This window comes from Vanacampus margaritifer, chromosome 8 (genome assembly GCF_051991255.1).
Source record: "Vanacampus margaritifer isolate UIUO_Vmar chromosome 8, RoL_Vmar_1.0, whole genome shotgun sequence".
Lineage (NCBI taxonomy): Eukaryota > Metazoa > Chordata > Actinopteri > Syngnathiformes > Syngnathidae > Vanacampus > Vanacampus margaritifer.
In genome coordinates this window covers 10249257-10271333 of record NC_135439.1, presented here as the reverse complement: position 1 = coordinate 10271333, position 22077 = coordinate 10249257, and the positions used below count along the sequence as shown (strand labels likewise).

General features: G+C 40.1%; 2 protein-coding genes across 3 annotated transcripts; one reads left to right on the top strand and one right to left on the bottom strand.

The window, feature by feature from the left end:
- Positions 1-412: 412 nt before the first annotated feature.
- On the top strand, positions 413-6713 carry LOC144056562 (sodium- and chloride-dependent GABA transporter 2-like). The gene is made up of 14 exons (XM_077573491.1): positions 413-609; positions 843-977; positions 1057-1197; positions 1286-1364; positions 1434-1566; positions 2352-2486; positions 2558-2661; positions 3577-3701; positions 3783-3895; positions 3995-4132; positions 4220-4322; positions 4434-4534; positions 6044-6214; positions 6609-6713. The coding sequence occupies exons 1-14, from the start codon at positions 432-434 to the stop codon at positions 6711-6713; spliced, it is 1761 nt and encodes a 586-aa protein (XP_077429617.1). The 5' UTR covers positions 413-431.
- A 528-nt stretch (positions 6714-7241) lies between these two features.
- On the bottom strand, positions 7242-21890 carry LOC144056205 (sodium- and chloride-dependent GABA transporter 2-like). 2 transcript variants are annotated; one of them, XM_077572759.1, is made up of 16 exons: positions 21840-21890; positions 20103-20177; positions 13189-13379; positions 12732-12866; positions 12357-12497; positions 11478-11565; positions 11267-11399; positions 11053-11187; positions 10574-10677; positions 10283-10407; positions 10084-10196; positions 9236-9373; positions 9060-9162; positions 8876-8976; positions 7689-7859; positions 7242-7581 (listed from the first exon to the last, which is right to left on the bottom strand). In XM_077572759.1, exons 3-16 carry the CDS (start codon positions 13373-13375, stop codon positions 7474-7476), a joined length of 1782 nt encoding a protein of 593 aa, XP_077428885.1. In that variant the 5' UTR covers positions 13376-13379; positions 20103-20177; positions 21840-21890; the 3' UTR covers positions 7242-7473. The 2 variants fall into 2 exon arrangements, with proteins under 2 accessions (XP_077428885.1, XP_077428884.1); XM_077572758.1 differs by lacking the exons at positions 20103-20177; positions 21840-21890 and adding an exon at positions 14156-14174.
- Positions 21891-22077: the final 187 nt, after the last annotated feature.

The window sequence follows — 22077 nt, the reverse complement described above, 5'->3', positions numbered from 1 at the left end:
TACATACAGGGAGAAACACGGGTGCCTAATTTCAGTGGACTATTCCAGTAAATGGAGTTCTACTAATCATGTTCAAGTGTGCATTCATCACATTTTCAGATGAAAGAGGTATTAAAATATTCTATTAATTGTCTTATGAATTGATATCAGACCTGAAAAGAAAAAAAAACACGGTTTGATAGATTATTCAATTTTTTTTAAACCCAGCCCTAAAATGAATGTTATCACCATTTTTGGCAAAAGAACTTCTACATACTGGTGTATCGACCCGATTAAACTCATACAGGATTCCTCGGTTTTTGTTATTGTCATTGTACTCCTTCGTTGATCAGCTGTAAAAAAGTGATCCTTTTTTTTAAGTTCCCGTAAAGGACTATTTTATTGTAGCCCCCTGAATGATATGTTCAGATTGATCCTAACCAAAGGTCCAAATGGAGTCCATCCAATCAAACACGTGGAACGACAGGACCAAAGCGGAGGCTGCACCCAAAGGCCAGCCGAGAGAGCAGTGGTCCAGGAAAATGGAATTCATCTTGGCTACGGCAGGAAATCTCATTGGTCTGGGAAATATCTGGAGATTCCCATACCGATGTTACAAAAACGGAGGAGGTACATCAGATACAGTTGGCTTAAAGACAAAAAGAAATATCAATACATTTCTGTTGGAACGCAATTCATTTTGAGTTTGAAAAGGCACTGAGCACAATGATGAATTGTTTTGGTGTCCTACCCAGTGACGGGACTCTTGATTTTTTAAACATGTTGCAAACACATTCATATAAAACATAGAAGGTCACTTCCAAAAAAGTCCCAAACTTTAATACGTCATTTTTGTTTTAAAGGAGTATTCCTCGTACCGTATATGCTGTTCTTCTGCACCTGTGGCATCCCCCTCTTCTTCCTGGAGACATCATTAGGCCAGTACACCAGACAGGGTGGAATGATATGCTGGAGAAAAGTCTGTCCTCTTTTTGAAGGTCTGTCAATCAATCAATAGTTTTGAGGGTCAATCAATCGATCAATCAATCTGCAATATCTGCTCTCCATTAAACACAGGCTTAGGATATGGAAGCCAACTGGTTCTTTTCTATTTGGTGATATATTACATCATCATACTGGCTTGGGCCTTTCGCTACTTGTTCTCATCCTTCTCATCTGAGCTCCCCTGGGCCAACTGTCTCAACAGCTGGAACACGGGTAGGTACTGAGACTTACTTTTCCAAAACAAGCATAGATACTGTGTCTATTGTACTAATTTTCGTATTCATTCACTTCACAAACAAAGACAAATGTTTCGAGTACAGAGCCAATCAAACACTGCAAGAGTTCGCAAATGGCACATCTTCAGCTGTGGAGTTTTGGGAGTAAGTATAGCATAGTATGAGGCCCAAGTGTGTCTTTTGTTCGATATTTCTGATTGATGTGTAAACCAGGAGGAGAATTTTGGGACTATCAAGTGGAATTGAACATGTAGGAAACCTACGATGGGACTTGGCCCTTTGTCTTCTTCTTTCCTGGCTATTGTGTGCCTTCTGTATTTGGAATGGAGTGAAGACCACAGGGAAGGTGAAGTCTAATATGTAGTATAAGTATACCTGAATGTGTGTAATGTATATAAGTGTCTCACCCAACTCCTAAGTAAGTACACGGCACAGATTTTGGTAAATATCTTTTTTAAAGCCAATATTTAAAGCCAAGACAATAATATGTTATATGTCTGTGAGCTAACTAATCTAAACATGACATTCTGATTAATACTACATTTGTGGAATATGAGTTAGGCAGCAAAATCCGGCCGTTTTATCCATCTCGGAGCTGCCATTTTGCCACTTGCTGTCGACTGAAAATGACATCACAGTTGCTCAGAGCTCAGGCAACGGCCAATCACAGCTCACCAGTTTTCTGAAGCTGCGCTGCAATTGGTTGTTACCTGAGCAACTGTGATGTCATTTTCACTCAACAACAAGAGGCAAAATGGCCGCCTTCTGATATTGATAAAAACGGCTGGATTTTGCTGAATAACTCCTATTCCACAAATGTAATATTAATCAGAATACCGTAGAACATATTATTGTAAAGAATTTGGGGGGGGGGGTGACTTCCCTTTTAAATTTTCTCATCAACACTGAAGAAAAACACTTTTACTAAGTCATGATCTGAACCAAATAAGTTTATCTTGGTCTCATCAGACCACAGAACATGTTTCCAGAAAGCAGACCACTTGTCAGAAAACTGCTTGTAGGCTCTCTTGTGCAAAATCATGTCATGGACACCAAATTGAAGCAATGTACAGCATATGAGCACTGACAGGCTTTATTATAATTCAGAAATTTCTTGTTTGATTAATCTAGGCGGCCTATTTCACCGCCACATTTCCATATGCCATGCTGCTGGTGTTGCTCGTTCGTGGTCTGACATTACCGGGAGCCAAAGAAGGAATCAAGTTTTATCTCTACCCAGATGCTTCCCGACTCGCCGATCCAATGGTACCACAACATTGTCAGTCGACTTCTTAATGGGTTTGCTGGCTTAAAGGGTGAAAATACTTCTTTGGCAGGTTTGGCTGGATGCCGGCAGCCAGATCCTCTACTCCTATGCAATCACCCTCGGGGTTCTGGCATCTTTAAGTAGCTACAACAAGTACACCAACAACTGCTACAGGTATACAGATCACGTTGTCAGCAGCACTTCATTATTATTATACTGTCACAGTCTCAAAAGTAGGATTAAAAATGGAGAGATGTCGAGCTAAACCCCCCATATTTTTTTTACATTTTATATTGGATAGTTAGCTGACAATTTTCTTCTGAAAATAAGTTATGGTGACCATAGCACAGCCGCATCACAGTTCAGAGGTCGAGGGTTTGTATGTGGTCTGCGGCCTTCCTGTGTGGGGTTTGCACGTTTCCCACATGTTTGGATGGGGATTCTACTCCCACATTCCAAAATCATGCATGTTAGGTTAATTAAAGATTAAGCTGTCCTTGGCTATGAATGTGAGTGTGGATGCTTGTTTCTTTATACGTACACTGCGAATGACTGGCGACCTGTCCTGCCTGATGTCAACTGGGATAGGCTCCAGCACACCCATGATCCTAATGAGGATAAGCAGTCTAGAAAAAGGAGATATGGATGGACTTTTATAAAATGTCAACAATAAGAATGCAAAACAACAATTATGAACAATTAAGTTAACAAAAATAACATTCCCTTAAGTGTAGAAAATATTTGATTTCATAATAATAAAAAATAATACATTTCTCAGTGCATGTATAAAAGATCCACTATCCTAACAACAAAGGATTTGAAGGAAACAACAAAATAACCACAAACTGACTAACAAAACCATGTCTGCTTTCTAGTGGTGATTTGTGATATTACAACTTTTTGATATTACAATCCCTTTTGTGGAAGACGTCTTTTGAATGTTTCAGTGTTTTGTTTTGTTTTTGTAGAATTTGGGGGGTTTGTAAGATATATAAATATATATCCCAGTTTGCACATTCCTGTCTGGAAACAGCTTGTGTCACACTTTTGCAACAGCAATTGACTACTTTTATTGTATTTGGCCAACAGGGACTGTATTTATCTGTGCCTGCTGAATGGGTTGACCAGCTTTGTGGCCGGCTTTGCCATCTTTTCTGTGCTTGGCTTTATGGCCAAGGAGCAAGGTGTAGACATATCCATGGTGACTGAATCAGGTATGAATGCTTGACAATGCAGTTGGAATGGAAGATTAGGCCTATTAGGTGTCAAGTGACAATCAATCGTGGTCTTTACAGGTCCGGGTCTGGCATTCATCGCTTACCCTAGCGCTGTGGCTCTGATGCCTCTTCCTCAACTTTGGGCCGTTTGCTTCTTTGCCATGATCATCTTTATAGGATTAGATAGCGAAGCAAGATGAGTTTAGATGAGAAATAATTTGTTCAATTGAAATAAAATGTATTATTATAATAACGCAATTAAAAAAAAATAATCTGTGTTCTCACCATAGTTCGTAAATATAGAGGCACTGGTCACGAACACAGCCGACACCTTCCCTTCAGTCTTTGGAAATAAATGTCGACGTAAACTTCTTCTTCTTGCAGTTTGTGTTGCAAGCTTCTTTGCAGGCCTTGTAATGGTTACAGAGGTGAGTAATCAACCTTCATGTAATACAAAGGGGCGAAAAAAGATTAAATAAACATTGATAAAAACATTTTTGTGCTTGTATTTGCAGGGAGGCCTCTATGTTTTCCAGCTGTTTGACCATTACGCCTGCAGTGGCATGACTCTTCTCTTTTTTGCAATTCTGGAGTCTATCTGCATCGGGTGGTTTTATGGTATGCACTCTTGATTTGGTTCAATTCATCAAGAGCATTAGCCGGAGTCACATGGGTTTCTCCTGTGAATTTCTGTCAGCACAATGCTAATGAAGGATATATTTTCTGAAGGGGCAGATCGTCTGTATGATAATATAAAGGACATGATTGGCTATCGTCCGTGGCCCTTTATGAAATACTGTTGGCAGTACCTGACACCTGCTATTTGCACTGTAAGTATTAGCAAGGAAGGTAGGCCTTTACAATTATATTGACATGTTACACTAAGTGACCAAGTGTAACAGGTGTGCTGGCACGGCTCCAGGATGTTTTGTTTCCCATGCAGGGTGGGCTTGACCAGGTGAACTGAAATTATCATTATTTTAATATATTTAAAAATAAAATGCTGGAGGGGCTTAACACTGGGAATGCAGATTTATGACAGCGCCAGTCTTAAATGTAGCACCATCCCTCCAGGTGTGTACATATGGTTCAATGAAGATTTTCTGGTTTATTTTTTACACTTTATTTACTCTCGAGTCTGGACGTTTGTCTACTCAAATCCTTAGTATGCACATTAGCGCTCATCAAAGGCTACATAATATTTATTTTTCAAATATAAATAGCATTCATTATTATAAAAAGACCATTTATATTAAACAAACTGTTGCGTTTGTTTGTAGTACAGAGTTGTCCAAGAAAACTGTGTGTTTAAAAAATAATATTTGTTTCAACCCTCGAAGAACTAGAACCAATGAATGGTAAAACAATGCCGCCTAGTGGCTAAAGGGGGACAGTGCACTTGGTAGTGTTAGAAAAACTACAGCAACAATAATAACGTCAAACAAAGAAAACTATACCTGCATAATATATGACAATACATTGTCTTATCAAGTCCTTAATATACACATCTTCTCACTAAACATGCAAAATATCCATATTTGAAATAGGAAATCAGCGCTGGCCAAGTTTAAAAAAAAAAAAGCGCCAAAATGGCAACGCCGAAAAACGTCTATTAAAAACTATTATCATCGATGAAATTGACACACAAGACCATGATATTGTAATACCATGTCACTATACACAAAATTTATCTGTAACACTAAAATGAATCATGTAAAAAGTAGCTCTTTCACACACAACTAACCTCAGCACTCAACGTGGCAATGTGAAGGAGAAAGAAGTTGCTACGGAAGCCGATAAATATACACGACGGAAGGAGGGTGCGGAATACATAAGAAATGACAAAATATTAATGACAAATAAAAAATACAAATTGGAATGAAATTCACAAATCATCATGACATGATAATGTATTTCAAAAAATATAAGAAAAATATATATATTGCATTATTATTTGTGTTGTGGAAATTCCAGACTAGAGAAACAATGTCTTGAGCTCAGCAAGCTTATTTAATTTTTTATTATTATTTAAACAACAAACAAACAAAAACACACATGGGGCACCATGCTATGACTCCTCACCAGTGTGGTCACACTGTTCTACTTTCCTAGGACAAATTTATACATACATTCATGTTTGTTGTCTGCATGTAGGCATGATATCAAGTCTATTGCAGTTGATGCAAACCCAAACAATATGTAGCAGTCACGTGTCCTGAGAAAATGCGAAACTTGAGGTTTGAACAAGAAAGTAATGTGTCAATAAAAATTTATAAATGTGACGAATATGTTTCCATTTATGCTTCATTTCATATCTTTCTTCTGCTGGTTTCTTTTAGTGCACTTTGGTATTTTCTTTGGTGAAAAGCACACCACTCAAGTTCAACAACACGTACGAATACCCTTGGTGGGGCTACACAATTGGAGGAGTCATCTCGCTGTCGACACCAATCATAGTGCTGTTGAAGACGCTCCATACTGTCAGTGTTACTCCTGGAACTTTAAAACAGGTAAGAAAGTTAATCCGGGTACACACATACCAATTGGTAATCTGGCCAGTTGTGACAAATGACTAACTGGATCAGTGTCTTTACATCACTAATTGCTAATGATAATATACTGTATACTTTAGGTATTTTGAGCAAATGTGTTATCTTAGAAGTATGTATCGAATTAGGAGCTCATTTCAATCCGTACCCAAAATTTTGGTTTCCCATCTATTATTCTTTCTTCCTCTTGGACTTTCCAGCAGTCTGCATGCACTGTGGTGCCAAAATTACCCCAACAGGAAAGTCTTGGTACTACACCAGACATTTAAGCTATTATAAAACAAAAACTAAAGTATTTTTCCAGGTAAGGCAATTGAGAACAGATTTAGTGTAAGTGTTTCTTTTATCCCTGCAGAGACTGAAAGTTCTGTGCACACCAGCAAACGACTTACCTAGTCCTGCATCCAGGAAAGCTTTGAATCAAGAGGAGGAGCTTCAGACGTTTATTCACGCCGAATGAAAGAAAAACAACCGTAGAGCAACAAAACACTACTTTTGAACAGGAAGCTGTATCTGTTGCTGATCAATAAAGAAGGTTTTCTTCATCAATGAATTCAATCATAAGTTTTGCCAGATCATTTATCATTTCTGATCTGTGGTTATTTGATTGGTACTGTTGAATATGTTAATTATTGGTTTGCTTTGCATTTTTTTCCCCACTATATAGAGTCATTTTAACATTTGAATGTTTTTATTGTATTAATTTGAGGACCACAGGAAGACTAGCGACCACTTTGTGGAAGCTAATGGGGATTCTCATAAATTCCAAACACAACTCTAATTATAACATATTTTACAAGTTACTACAGATATGCGCTACAAAGTGACAGGGGCCGGTGATGAAGGACTGGGGAAGCCCACTCAAAACCAGAGTAACAGTGTTAATCATATTTGACTTTTCATTAAATTCCACTTGCAACATGAGGTGGACATGTGGTGATAGTAGTAATTCAGACACAAAGATGATTTATTGTGAGACACTTCAATGTTGTGTCGTGATCTTTTATTGCCTTCCACATGGAATGACTTTATTGAGAAATGCTTGTCTCATTTCTCCAAACGATGTTTGGATGAAATTTTAAAAAACATCAAATATTGGAGGATAGAAATGGACAATCATTGATTCTGTGACTAATTATAAAAAAAAAAACATGCTTGGAATGTCAGTTTTGGTGTTATAAGTTGTGTCTCACAGTGTTCACTGGAAGTGCCCGATGTTTTCACAACATGCCGTCTGATTTCTGCATCAAGCTGCACACTTCAAGTCCTTCGTTGTCCGATTTGGGTGACGGAAGATCCTTCGATGGAGTACAAAGGATGGCGAACCGCTAGCAAGAAAGAATATTTACCATTACTTTAAAAACGTTTTGTAGAGACTGAATCCATTTTAGGACCAATATTATTGTAATCAATACAAATTTAATCTACATTTTACCTGTCGAAGTGTTCCCGGAGTGGTAATCAGGTTGTACACCATCGAGAAAGGAACGATGAGTGTGGAAGACAGGATGAACCACCAGCCCAGAGCATAACCCCACCACGGATACTCAATGATGTTGTTGAACTTCAGAGGTTTGTATTTGACCAAAGAGAAGATGAATGTTCCCTTAAAAACATAGAGATAAAAAGTACAGTAGGGAGCCTTGGCTGGTTGAGGACATGCAGAACTAGCCGCCATTTTGAACTTCTGCTATGTCATCGTCATTTCTTGCTGATCTGACTGATCGAGTTATGGTTGGTCATAATGGTCAATTGTTAAATTTGGTTTATTGTAAATTGATTGTTGATTAATTGTTTGATCAAAAAACAATTGAGGCATTTATGATAATTTGATTGATCATTAATCATCTCCTTAATGTCAATGAATAATTTATCAAGACATGTAGGCAAATGGTAATATTTGATTTGAGGGTTTTGTTTTTGTAAAAAATAAATATTTTTTTTCTTTCTGACTGAAGATTATGCTGGTTTTTGAAGAGAACAGAAAAAGGGGGAAACAAATCTGGAGACATTCTTTTCAACCTGCACAGCTAGAGTTGCAGTTTTCTGATAGAATGGCCAGGCTATTTTCATCCACCTTAAAATCAACCTTGGTGGAATGAGAGTAAAGTAAATCTTCAAAGTTAACTATTTTTCCCTGTCTCAAAACTGGCAAGTCAGATTGAGGGCCCTATTTTCGTGCTCATCACAAGTCTAGCGCAAAAAAGCAGTCTAACTGTGCGCATAAGTGCAGTTTTCCTCCTTTTGACGTTTTTGTAGACTTTATTCCCAGCCAATCAAAGCAGCTCTTTTCATTCCCTTTAAATTCAGTGCAGGTGAGAAGTGCGGTCTACATGGTGTACATATATCACACAATGTGCAGAATCTGTGCGCCTGCGTCTGAATCCAATCCACCAAAATTGCATTATACCACCTGAATCAGAAATTGGATCTGGTTTCACCTGGTCTAAAGTCTAGTCTAATTTCTACCAGCAAACTGTCAAGTACGAACAGAAAACATCTTTGGTGCACCGATTCTTTTCTGCCAAATTCTAAAACACGGTAAAAATAGACTTGCCCTCCCACGATAAGATGCGGCAGTTTTTATGCCGAGGACACACAGGGTCCAGAATTTTTATTTACCATGCAGACGACTGGAGTGGCATATTTCAAAAGATGTTTAAACAGCGGTAACGGCCTGTATCCAATCATGTCCTCGATGTTGCCATAGAAACGATCTGCTCCTGAGGTCACGTAGAAAAAAAAACGACGGTGAGAAAGTTCAAGTGAACAGCGCAGGAGACATTCAAATGTAAAATCTACTGACCATAAACCCATCCAACACACACAGATTGAAGTAACGCAAACAGAAGCATAGTCATCCCGCTGCAGGAGTAATAGTCAAACAACTGAAAGATGTACAATCCTCCCTGCGTGTGTGACAGGAGGCTCCTTTAGAACAAACAAATCAACCACAGGAAAGAAATCTCAATTCTTCCTTACATCGGTGACCATCGTGAGGCTGATGAAGAAACAGAAAACAGTGATGAGTAGAAGAAGCAGTTTGCGTCTGTGGCCCACGTAGAAGAAAGAAGGCTTCAGGTCACAAATACCCGTTGCAAGACCTTCCAGCAACACAAACTGAAGGAGAGACATTTATTTTACACACTGGACATATTTCCATGCACTTTGTTGATTTCAATGCATTCAGTTATTAGAAATTGAGTAATGAGGCTGAAATTTGACATTGAGGTGGGTTATGATTATTGTTATTAGTCGTTAGCCACACAGAAAAAATGTGAACAATATGAACTATATATCTTCTTTGTAATTGTGGCGTGGTAGCTTTAGAGCGCCTTGTTGTTGGCCTTGAGTGTGCACACGCCATGGAGAGAAAGCAGAAGAGTGTGACCAATCCATCTCCCCTTATGAACTGTACTATTTTTAATTCATTTAACTATAATTAATTAACCAATTATTCTATCCATTAATACCAAAATTGTCTTGCTTACTATTATTTTCCATTTTAGGAAGGAAAACCATCCAACACATATATCTCATCATTAACCAATTATTAAATAAAATAACAACAGATAAAAAATGTTTTATAGAGAAAAAATTGCCCCTGATGTGTACTATACAAATGAGTTATTATAGCTGCACAAACATAATCATACCCTGTCAGTGGCTGAACTGGCCATTTGGTATACAGGTTAGATGACTATATCATAATTGTCATTATAATAATAATAGTAGTAATATATTGTGGTTTTATTGCACCAGTTCTTGAGATTTTTTCTCATCTGCCTATTAGCATACAGTATGTGACAAACATGAGAAACATGCACAACCTCACTGTCCAATCCAAGCAGGATGATCATGATGAAAAAGAAAATGGCCCAAATCTGCGGAAAGGGCATCATGGCCACGGCTCGAGGGTACGCGATGAAGGCCAGGCCGGGACCTGCGGCGAGAAAACGGTTCTTTTTGTTTGAGTGTGTGTCATCACACGTGCCGATTCCCTCACAGGTGCAGTTTGTGACGTCTTACCCGATTCCGCTACTTTGGATATGTCTGTGTTCTGCTCATAAGCCATGAAGCCAAGAACCGAGAAGATGGCAAAACCGGCCACAAAACTGGTCCCGCTGTTCAGGAGGCACAAGTAGACGCAATCCCTAAAAAGAACAACAAAGAAAAGAAGAAGAAAAGAAGTTTAGTATCCTAGCAATGTGTTCGTTCTTATTGTTAGGCAGAATGTTTGATGAAGACCAAGAAATGGGTCTCATTAGATTGTTCGGGTGCACATCACATACTGACATAACAATTTGGATTCCAACTTACTTGTAACAATTATTGTTGTACTTGTTATAACTGCCAAGCGCCATCAAACAGCCGATGCAAATAGCATAGGAATAAAATACTTGCGTGCCAGCGTCCATCCAGACCTGCAAGACGAGGACATCATCAGTGAAAAACAACACAGCAAAAAATGCACGTAAATAACCCTCTAATCTACTCCCAGTTAGTTTGTCTTTTGCGGCGGCATACAGTCATGGCCTTCAAGGCCTTCTCTGATGGCCTAAACACTATTAAAAGCACTGACCTACATTTACAATTAACATGAAATTGTATTCATTTGTTTCCATTAGACTTTTATCTCCATTTGTAGCATGTGTTGTGGCAGCACGTTTATTTATTTATTTATTATTATCCAATCAGAACAGCACCATCTTATAGAGCTCTATCCCAACGAGGAATTCATTCTTATTTCAAATTCAAGTGTCTGAATATTGTCTTCACGTCAAGTCAGAGGCTCGTACCTGCGGATCAGCGAGGCGAGATGGTTCCGGGTAGAGGTAAAATTTGATGCCCTCTATGGCCCCGGGCAGCGTCACTCCACGGACAAGCAGCACGGCCAACATTACGTATGGAAATGTGGCTGTGAAGTACACAACCTGTCGGACCAAGTGGTAATTCAAAGTGCATTGAATACATGAATTTAAAAACAAGGCCTTGATTGTCATTCAAATCTACCTTTCCTGTGGACTTCACTCCTTTCCACACGCAAAAGTAACAGACGATCCAGGAAAAAATAAGAAACAGCGCTAACTCCCATCGAACTCCGCCCATCTCATGGGCACTTGCTGTTAGGTTCAGCACTCGTCTCCTGTGGATCATATTTACATTAACATCAGGCACTTTCCTACCTTCTTCTTGTAATTTTCATTCAAACGTTTAAACTTACTCCCAAAATTCCCTCACAGGCGCTGTTGTGTTTTCTACCACAGTCCAATTCAGAACATGGGTGCTTTGATTGAACTCCACACACGACTCTGTTGCAAAGACAGTCAGCAAACAGCGCATTATAAGCTGTGCACTAATATATTTCATTTCATCAACTCCAGAGAATCTACCACATACGTATCACTGATTGCCGCCTGTAAGCCACAAGGTTATATGAGGTTATATATGCTACTTGAGGCGTTAAAACCACCATGTTTGAAATTACTTTATGCATCATGTCATGCTAATTTAGCTAACGTGCTAACTGGTTTACTACAGAAACATTAACACTGACGCCACAAGGTTATATGTAGAAAAAAAACACAGGCAGTTTAGGAGTTCCCGGTGAACTTGGATCCATGAGTATTGCCTTTAGCCAACAGAGGGCGTGCTGTCCTCAAACTCCTGAAAAGCTGAAAGGCGTGCTCTCGTTTAAAGCCCCGCCCCCCACGTTAAAACTCTGCCAATAAATTGAATCTGAAAAAGAGAAGTGTTTCCATATGTTTCTATACAAACATATGCAAAGAGTACCATGTGCATAGATTTTTTTAATCCTCTTTTGTCTCTGATTTCAAGGTTAAGTGATGATATACTAATATGAAAATAAAATCATATATTTTTCACACATTTTCACTACCAGTTCAATATCAGTATAAAGTGCCTTTGGTGTTCTCATCAAAATCCCTCATTCACGAAAATGAGGCAAAACAATGAAACTCTGAGGTCTTATTATAAGTGGTTCCTTCATTTTACACAATTTGTTTGAGCTACAGTGTGTAATGATAAAAAAAATCACCCCCCCCCCCCCCACGTTAATTATTAAAAAATTTTTTTAACATACCTGTGTTCCAGCTGTTTCCACAGCTTGCCCACGGAAGCTGAGAGCTGAAGGAAGAGAAAAGGTACAAGAATGCCCATACCAATATGATGACGTAATAGATGCTGAAGTATAATACTACAACCAGAGTTCCATAGCCAATCCCTAAAAGATTTGAAAGAGAGAAAATATTGACCTGTAAATTCCAAAATCATGACATCATACTGTACTATCATTAGATTGGAGTAGTCGCAGAAAAAGCAATGACGTTGACAACACAAACGTGAAATGAATACCTCGCAACATAGAATGAAATACTCTTTTCTCACAGCTCTTGTATTTGGTGTTATTAGTTTATGCAGCTCCACAAAATGTTGCCACTACAGAGTGTATTTTTACCTCCAAAGAGGGGACAGATTTGCTTCCAGCCGGTAATGACGCCCTGCTTGGTGTACTGGCCAAGAGCGACCTCCAGCAGAAACAGAGGGATGCCGCAAGTAAAGACGAAGACTACATAAGGGATCAAAAACACTCCTGGTCGGGGGAAACAAAGAGGATACATTTTTATATATTCAACACAAAAGCAGTTGTTAACTATGATAAGGACAACAATGGTAAATTCACAACAGACAGAAGTCAGCTCTTACAATGAAAAGTTAAATCACTGTCCGTTATTCATTCCTATGGGGGGATTTGGACCCCTGGTCGCCCGCCATTCATTCCAATGACAAATTTGAATGCTTAAAAAAATAACCAGGTTTATAAAGTGAGGCTTCGAAATCATGTAAATGCTTGAGCCCGAACCCCGGTCCACGTGCTTTCTTCATGAATGATCATCTTGTTTTTCCCAACTCACCGCCTCCATTCTTGTAGCACAGGTAAGGGAACCGCCACACATTTCCAAGTCCAATGATTTCTCCGGCAACTGCAAGGATGAACTCCCTTTTGTTGGGCCACTGTCCTCTTGCCACAGTGATGGATGCAGGTGAGGGGCTTTCCTTGCTCACCTTGAGCTTGACCTCCGGGTCATATGGCTTTTCCATGGCACTGCAACAATATAACCAATGGTTAGGATTGGCAAAGGCATCTCACACACACATCATCGGGAAATATAAGACCTTTTTTAAAAAAAAATTTAAGCTGAGAAAAAAAAAAGAGAGAGCAATGATGATGGCATGTCAAATCTGTAAAATTACAGAATGAACAATACTGAGCTCTCCAGAAAAAGAAGAAAAAAAAAAAATTAAAACTTTTTTTTTTTAATTTGCGTAGGCAGTAACTGGTTAAATTATTTTGTTCATTAATAAAAGTAACACGTGTTATAATCACTTAAGTGTTAAACATACATTGACGTGAAAATATTTTCATAAATCTAATTCAATAATTGTAATAATGAATTAAAAATATTCTTAGTTGCCTTAAAGTGCAATAAGCCAGGTCTTTTATAAATGTAAGAAAATACTTTTCAATTTCAAGATTGACAAAAAAAAGAAGCCTTTAAAATTCAATTTTCTTATAAATTTATGGGAAAAAGAGATATTAAAAATAATCGATTCATGGTTTTATGAATTGATATCGGGCTCGAAAAGGAAAAATCTATTGGATATCGATTATTAGATTATCATTTTTAAAAACCCAGTCCTATATAGTAGCATGTAAACACAAGTACAGAAGTAGTGGAGTAAATAGTACAGATACTCGCTCTCAAATATTGTATCGTAAAGTAAAAGTTTAACTATTCCATCATAAATGTATTCAAATACAGTTACATAAAAAAACAAATTCACAGCAAAGTAAAGTTTGGAAATAATTATTTTACTCGCCTTTCCATTTAGCGTAGTTCTGTACGTGAGCAGCATGAATAACAAAAAGCTGGCGGTTTGCAGCAGTTTTTGTCCTCCTGCTTAATCAGACGTTCCCCTGAGGAAGTACCCCTCCCCTTCTTGTAAAAACATAATATATTCTATTATTACTAATTAATATGATTATGCCGCCAGTTGATGGAAATTGAAAACCGGTTCTTGTTGAGAAACATTTCCCAATGTTTTAATTTCTTGACATTATTTGCATAGCACAACATTTGTGGAAATTTGTGGAAACATGGCACCAAAGGTTAAGTAGGTATACTGTTAGCTTTGGGGTTTGTAGGGATTGGCTTTTGTTTATTATGGGTATGTTTGTTGTTGTTGTCTGTGGTTGGTGTTTGTCACGTGTTCCTGATTTCTCCCCTTGTCTCTTTATGTCTGATCACGTCCACCTGTGTTTCTTCCCTTCGCAGTGTGTCTGACCAATCGGTGCCCTCAGCCTATTGTGTTCCCCAGGTGTGTCTCATTAGTGTCGGTGTATTTAGTCTGTTGTGTTTGTCCATTGTCGTTTCTCCCATGTCTTGCTAGTTCCTCGTCATGCCACTTGAGTTTGGTTTGTTTAAGGACTTTGTTGTTTTTTTGTCGGCACGGTGTACACCACCTTGTTTTTGTTTAATTAAATAAAACCCTTTTGTTTTTGGACTTTACCTTGGCCTCCTCCTCCTCGCTCTGCCCCCCCACCCACCCCCACGCTTGTTATCAGAGACCTGAACAGCTGTGATGCCAGTTTCACTCAACAGCAAGTTTCAAAATGGCCGCCTTCTGATATTGATAAAAACTGCTGGATTTTGCTGCTTAACTCATATTTGCAATATTAACCAGAATACCACATTTAGACTAGTGGGGCTGCAAAATGTCAATACAATTTTTTCCGGGTCGACTTCCCCTTTAAAAAAAAAAAAAAAAAAAAATCAGTTTATTATTTGCTTAATATATAAACTTTTGATTGATTGCTTGATTGATTGATCAAAATCTTTATTTTGAACATAAAACATCAAAAACAGTAAACCCAACAAAAACAACACAAAAAAATAATCATTAATGAATGAAGGCAAAATAAGAAAACAATACATCTATCATACATAAAACATCAAAAACAGTAAACCCAACAAAAACAACACAAAAAAATAATCAATAATGAATGAAGGCAAAATAAGAAAATGATACATCTATCATTAACAAGCTCAAAAAGGAGTAGGAATAAGTGAAATACATATTTAATCCTACCACAATCTCTTTGACAAATAATGAAATCATCATGAATCGTGAAAGCATGCCGCTGGACGAATTCTTCAGCTTGGACCCCCCCCAAAATGACCGTTGGAAAATGACGTGAACTTCAACAAAGAGAATAATTAGGATCCAATTTAACATTTGTACGTAATGCTTGCTACATTTTGGCCACGAGCTTTCACTATAGCTCACCCATTAAATGTAGTATTATTATGTATAAGGTATAAAATACAATGTTGCTACAATGAGCCACAACCTGTTGGCGCCAGGCAGAGGCGGGCGGCAAGCACGGCTGAGAGGGAGGTGCAGGCGGCATGCTCCTTTTCAGTCTAGCGGCGCTTGCGGGCACCTGGGCACATCGCCAGCCACCACCTGGCGTCAACAGACTCTGTAGCCTACAGCAGTGTTTCCCAACCTTTGTTGAGCCAAGGCGCGACCAAGGTTATTTTAGATATCGAAAACTAACAGTAATCAGTAATTAATTTGATACATGAGCCTTTGGGGATGATTTTAAATGTAATTTAAATGATATTTATTTTTATATTAACAGGACTAAGGTCATTTAACAGAAGTTACTTCATCTAGCGGCAGCCAATAGAAGAAGGTGTTAATTAAATATTGCTCACAAGTAACACACACTTTTTTTTAAAAAACAACAGTATTCCGTGCGTACTTTCAATTAGGGCGCGACTGACGACGTTTCACGAGATCACGAGGACGTAAGAACGCAAATTGCAAAAGGGCCACTGGTCGTGTTGGCCACTTCCCAGTAAAACCCACTGCAGGCCATTCAAATGGCTCTACGTATTGTATTTGTACTGGAATCCACCAACAGCGTTTTTACACACACCTGACACAAATTCATACCCCGTATATAAGCTTTATTGCAGGGATGTGATTTGACCAAAGTGACATTATCTGAGCGCACCCCCTGGAGACTCCCTCGTTCTACTGGGGGACTTCAACGCTCACGTGGGTAATGACAGTGAGACCTGGAGGGGCGTGATTGGGAGGAATGGCCCCCCCGATCGAAACCCGAGGGGTGTTTTGTTATTGGACTTCTGTGCTCGCCATGGACTGTCCATAACAAACACCATGTTCAAGCACAAGAGTGTCCATATGTGCACCTGGCACCAGGACACCCTAGGCCGTAGTTCGATGATCGACTTTGTAGTCGTGTCATCGGACTTGCGGCCGTATGTGTTGGACACTTGGGTTAAGAGAGGGGCGGAGCTGTCAACTGATCACCACCTGGTGGTGTGTTGGCTCCGATGGCGGGGTAAGATGCCGGTCCGACCAGGCAGGCCCAAACGTACTGTGAGGGTCTGCTGGGAACGTCTGGCAAAATCCCCTGTCAGAAAGAGTTTCAACGCCCATCTCCGGCAGAGCTTCTCCATTGTCCCGGGGGACTGTGGCCGTAAGGTGGTTGGTGCCTGTCGTGGCGGCAATCCTCGAACCCGCTGGTAGACACCAGCGGTAAGGGATGCCGTCAAGCTGAAGAAGGAGTCCTATCGGGCCTTTTTGGCCTGTGGGACTCCGGAGGCTGCTGGCGGGTACCGGCTGGCCAAGCGGAATGCGGCTTTGGCGGTCGCTGAGGCAAAAACTCGGGCATGGGAGGAGTTCGGTGGGGCCATGGAAAACGACTTCCGGACGGCTTCGAGGAAATTCTGGTCCACCATCCGGCGTCTCAGGAGAGGAAAGCAGTGCACCGTTAACACTGTGTATAGTGGAGACGGAGTGCTGTTGACCTCGACTCGGGACTTCGAAGACCTCCTCAATTCCACCAACACGCCTTCCTTTGAGGAAGCAGGGTCTGGGGACTCTGAGGTGGGCTCCCCTATCTCTGGGGTCGAAGTCGCCGAGGTGGTTGGAAAGTTTCTCGGTGGCAGGGCCTCGGGGGTGGATGAGATCCGCCCGGAGTTCCTGAAGGCTCTGGATGTTGTGGGGCTGTCGTGGTTGACACGTCTCTGCAGCATCGCGTGGACATCGGGGACGGTGCCTCTGGATTGGCAGACCGGGGTGGTGGTTCCCCTTTTTAAGAAGGGGGACCGGAGGGTGTGTTCCAACTTTAGAGGGATCACACTCCTCAGCCTCCCAGGTAAGGTCTATTCAGGGGTGCTGGAGAGGAGGGTCCGTCGGGAGGTCGAATCTCGGATCCAGGAGGAGCAGTGTGGTTTTCGTCCCGGCCGTGGAACAGTGGACCAGCTCTACACCCTCAGAAGGATCCTCGAGGGTGCGTGGGAATTCGCCCAACCAGTCCACATGTGCTTTGTGGACTTGGAGAAGGCGTTTGACCGTGTACCTCGGGGAGTTCTGTGGGGGGTGCTTCGGGAGTATGGGTTACCGAGCCCCCTGATACGGGCCATTCGGTCCCTGTACGACCGATGTCAGAGTCTGGTCCGCATTGCCAGCAGTAAGTCAAATTTGTTTCCGGTGAGGGTTGGACTCCGCCAAGGTTGCCCTTTGTCACCGATTCTGTTCATAACTTTTATGGACAGAATTTCTAGGCGTAGCCGAGGCGTTGAGGGGGTCCGGTTTGGTGGCCTCAGCATTGTATCTCTGCTTTTTGCAGATGATGTGGTGCTGTTGGCTTCTTCAAGCCGTGACCTCCAGCTCTCACTGGAGCGGTTCGCAGCCGAGTGTGAAGCGGTTGGGATGAGGATCAGCACCTCCAAATCCGAGACCATGGTCCTCAGTCGGAAAAGGGTGGAGTGCCCTCTGCGGGTCGGGGAGGAGGTCCTGCCCCAAGTGGAGGAGTTCAAGTATCTTGGGGTCTTGTTCACGAGTGAGGGTAGGTTAGAGCGGGAGATCGACAGGCGGATCGGTGCAGCGTCTGCAGTGATGCGGACGCTGTATCGGTCCGTTGTGGTGAAGAAGGAGCTGAGCCGAAAGGCAAAGCTCTCGATTTACCGGTCGATCTACGTTCCTACCCTCAACTATGGTCACGAGCTGTGGGTCGTGACCGAAAGAACAAGATCCCGGATACAAGCGGCCGAAATGAGTTTCCTCCGCAGGGTAGCCGGGCTCTCCCTTAGAGATAGGGTGAGAAGCTCGGTAATCCGAGAGGGACTCAGCGTCGAGTCGCTGCTCCTCCACGTTGAGAGGAACCAGTTGAGGTGGCTCGGGTATCTGGTTCGGATGCCTCCTGGACGCCTCCCTGGGGAGGTGTTCCGGGCATGTCCTACCGGCAGGAGGCCCCGGGGACGACCCAGGACACGCTGGAGAGACTATGTCTCTCGGCTGTCCTGGGAACGCCTTGGGGTCCCGTCGGATGAGCTGGCTGAAGTGGCTGGGGAGAGGGAAGTCTGGGCTTCCCTGCTAAAGCTGCTGCCCCCGCGACCCGACCCCGGATAAGCGGAAGAAGACGGACGGACGGACGGACATTATCTGAAAATTTAGCCGGGGGTCTGGGGGCCGCCGGCACCCAGCTAGGTCCAGGGCAGTGCCCTGGTGGGGGGACAAGGAGGGCGAAGCCCCCCGGAGCTCATGGGTTTTCCGTGTTTTTAAGTACTTTCAATGCACTCACATGACAAAGAAATAGACAAAACAACGGCATAAATTTTCAATGTATATTGAACTATCCCATATAAAATGGCAGTTTTAGTCAACTCAAAATCCGTCACATTCAAAAACATTGGACTGCCTTTGCTTTTAAAAACTATCACTGAGAATATCATCATATCTAACTCATGTGATTACTAAGTTAACACATAAATAATGTTGAAGAGTTCAAATTTCATGAACAAATAATTGTATCATGACCAAATGAAAAGTAACTCATATTAGAACATACCACAAATGTCTTTGTTATAGCAGAAGATGTTATCTGTCGGAGTCAGTCATGTGCATACACAAAAAAAAAATGAAAAAAAGAGGAAATTTTAAATTTTTATTTTTGGAGATAAAAAAAGCGGAATTCCGCGAATTAGCGGAAAAATCACATCCCTGTTTATTGTCTTCCCATCACAGAACAAGAACTAACTGGGATAACTGGTTGTGCTTTCCACTTGTCGGTGAAACCCATTTTACACCATTCATACGGGAAAACACTCTGGTGTGTGCTTTCATTCGGCTTTTCTCAAGTAAACATTTTACGCTCAACTGATTATTTGCTTTTTGTTTGCGCCGCAATGCCAGACTGGGAATTTTCCCCTTATTTACTTCTCTGAAAACACAGAAATTAATCAAGCACTAAATTAACTACAAAACAAATTACTGTATAGGAATCCAAGTAAATACAATAGCAATAACTTGACCCTTGAATCAAGTTTCCGATTTGAAAATTAATGTACATTTAAAAATGAATGGATTGATAACATTAAAAATGATTTTGGTCGACGTTACATGCTTAAAATACTATATATCTCCGGGAGCAGATTTTAAAATATGCCAATATCATAAACAAACTCTCAGCAGCAGCTAAATAAATAAGAGATGCATAATCCACAAATAATGATATTAACTATATTTCCCTTGGTTTGAAAATTAAGAAAATATCTGTTCATTTCTGTTGCAATGGAGTATGTTAGGGTGTAGTATTGTTACATTTTGTCAAAATTAATTTTCCCGACATCTTGCAAACACTTTTTACAAGACATTGAAGGTCACATTTCCTTCAAAAAGCCTCAAACTAGGAGATGTCCTTTTTGTTTCCAAGGCGTAATCCTCGTACCGTATTTGTTATTCTTCTGCACCTGTGGTTTGCCACTCTTCTTCCTGGAGACATCATTGGGCCACTTGCTGTCGACTGAAAATAAGACCACAGTTGCTCAGGGCTCAGGTAATGACCAATCACGGCGTCAGCTTCAGAAAACAGCTGAGCCATGATTGGTTGTTACCTGAGCAACTTGAGAAATGACACTTTGATCATTATAATAGCTAGTGTACAGCTTGTCTGATCTCTTAACTCATTCACTACCATTGACGGCTATAGACGTCAAAAATTCATTTAAATTATTTCTATTAGTTGAACATATTTTCCCATTTTTGTTAACAAGAGTATGAAAACCTAGATTTTTTTATTGTACATTTAGAACAGATATAAAATTTGTGATTAATCATGAGTTAACTAGTGAAGTCATGCAATCAATTATGATTAAAAAAAAATAATCGCCTGACCTTTCTTTTTCTTTTTTTTTAAAGAAAAGATTATTAAAAACAAAAAATATAAATAAAATTACTTATTTTTTTTTTAAAGAAGAAGGAATGATTATTAAAAATTAGGGGCGGGTGGTTTGAACTATCGGGTGGTTTTATGGTATGCACTCTTGATTTGGTTCAATTCATCAAGAGCATTAGCCGGAGTCACATGGGTTTCTCCTGTGAATTGCTGTCAGCACAATTCTAATGAAGGATATATTTTCTGAAGGGGCAGATCGTCTGTATGATAACATAAAGGACATGATTGGCTATCGTCCGTGGCCCTTTATGAAATACTGTTGGCAGTACCTGACACCTGCTATTTGCACTGTAAGTATTAGCAAGGAAGGTAGGCCTTTACAATTATATTGACATGTTACACTAAGTGACCAACTGTAACAGGTGTGCTGGCACGGCTCCAGGATGTTTTGACCAGGTGAACTGAAATTATCATTATTTTAATATATTTAAAAATAAAATGCTGGAGGGGCTTAACACTGGGGCTGCACAGATTTATGACAGTGCCAGTCTTAAATGTAGCACCATCCCTCCAGGTGTGTACATATGGTTCAATGAAGATATTCTGGTTTATTTTTTACACTTTATTTACTCTCGAGTCTGGACGTTTGTCTACTCAAATCTTTAGTGTATGCACATTAGCTTTCATCAATGTCTACATAATATTTATTTTCAAATATTTAGCATTCATTATTATAAGCAGACCATTTAAATTAAACAAACAGTTGCGTTTGTTTATAGCACAGAGTTGTCCAAGAAAACTGTGTGTTTCAAAAATAATAATATTTGTTTCAACCCTCGAAGAACTCGAACCAATGAATGGTAAAACAATGCCGCCTAGTGGCTAAAGGGGGACAGTGCACTTGGTAGTGTTAGAAAAACTACGGCAACAATAATAGCGTCAAACAAAGAAAACTATACCTGCATAATATATGACAATACATCGTCTTATCAAGTCCTTAATATACACATCTGCTCACTAAACATATATAATAAATATCAAAATATTTTAAAATATAATATATATATAATAAAATATCCATATTTGAAATAGGAAATCAGCGCTGGCCAAGTTAAAAAAAAAAATAAGCGCCAAAATGGCGACGCCGAAAAACGTCTATTAAAAACTATTATCATCGATGAAATTGACACAGAAGAACATTATATTGTAATACCATGTCACTATACACAATATTTATCTGTAACACTAAAATAAATCATGTAAAAAGTAGCTCTTTCACACACAACTAACCTCAGCACTCAACGTGACAATGTGACGGAGAAGGAAGTTGCTACGGAAGCCGGTAAATATACACGACGGAAGGAGGGTGCAGAATATATAAGAAGTGACAAAATATTAATGACAAATAAAAAATACATATTGAAATGAAATTCACAAATCATCATGACATGATAATGTATTTAAAAAAATATAAGAAAAAATATATATTGCATTATTATTTGTGTTGTGGAAATTCCAGACTAGAGAA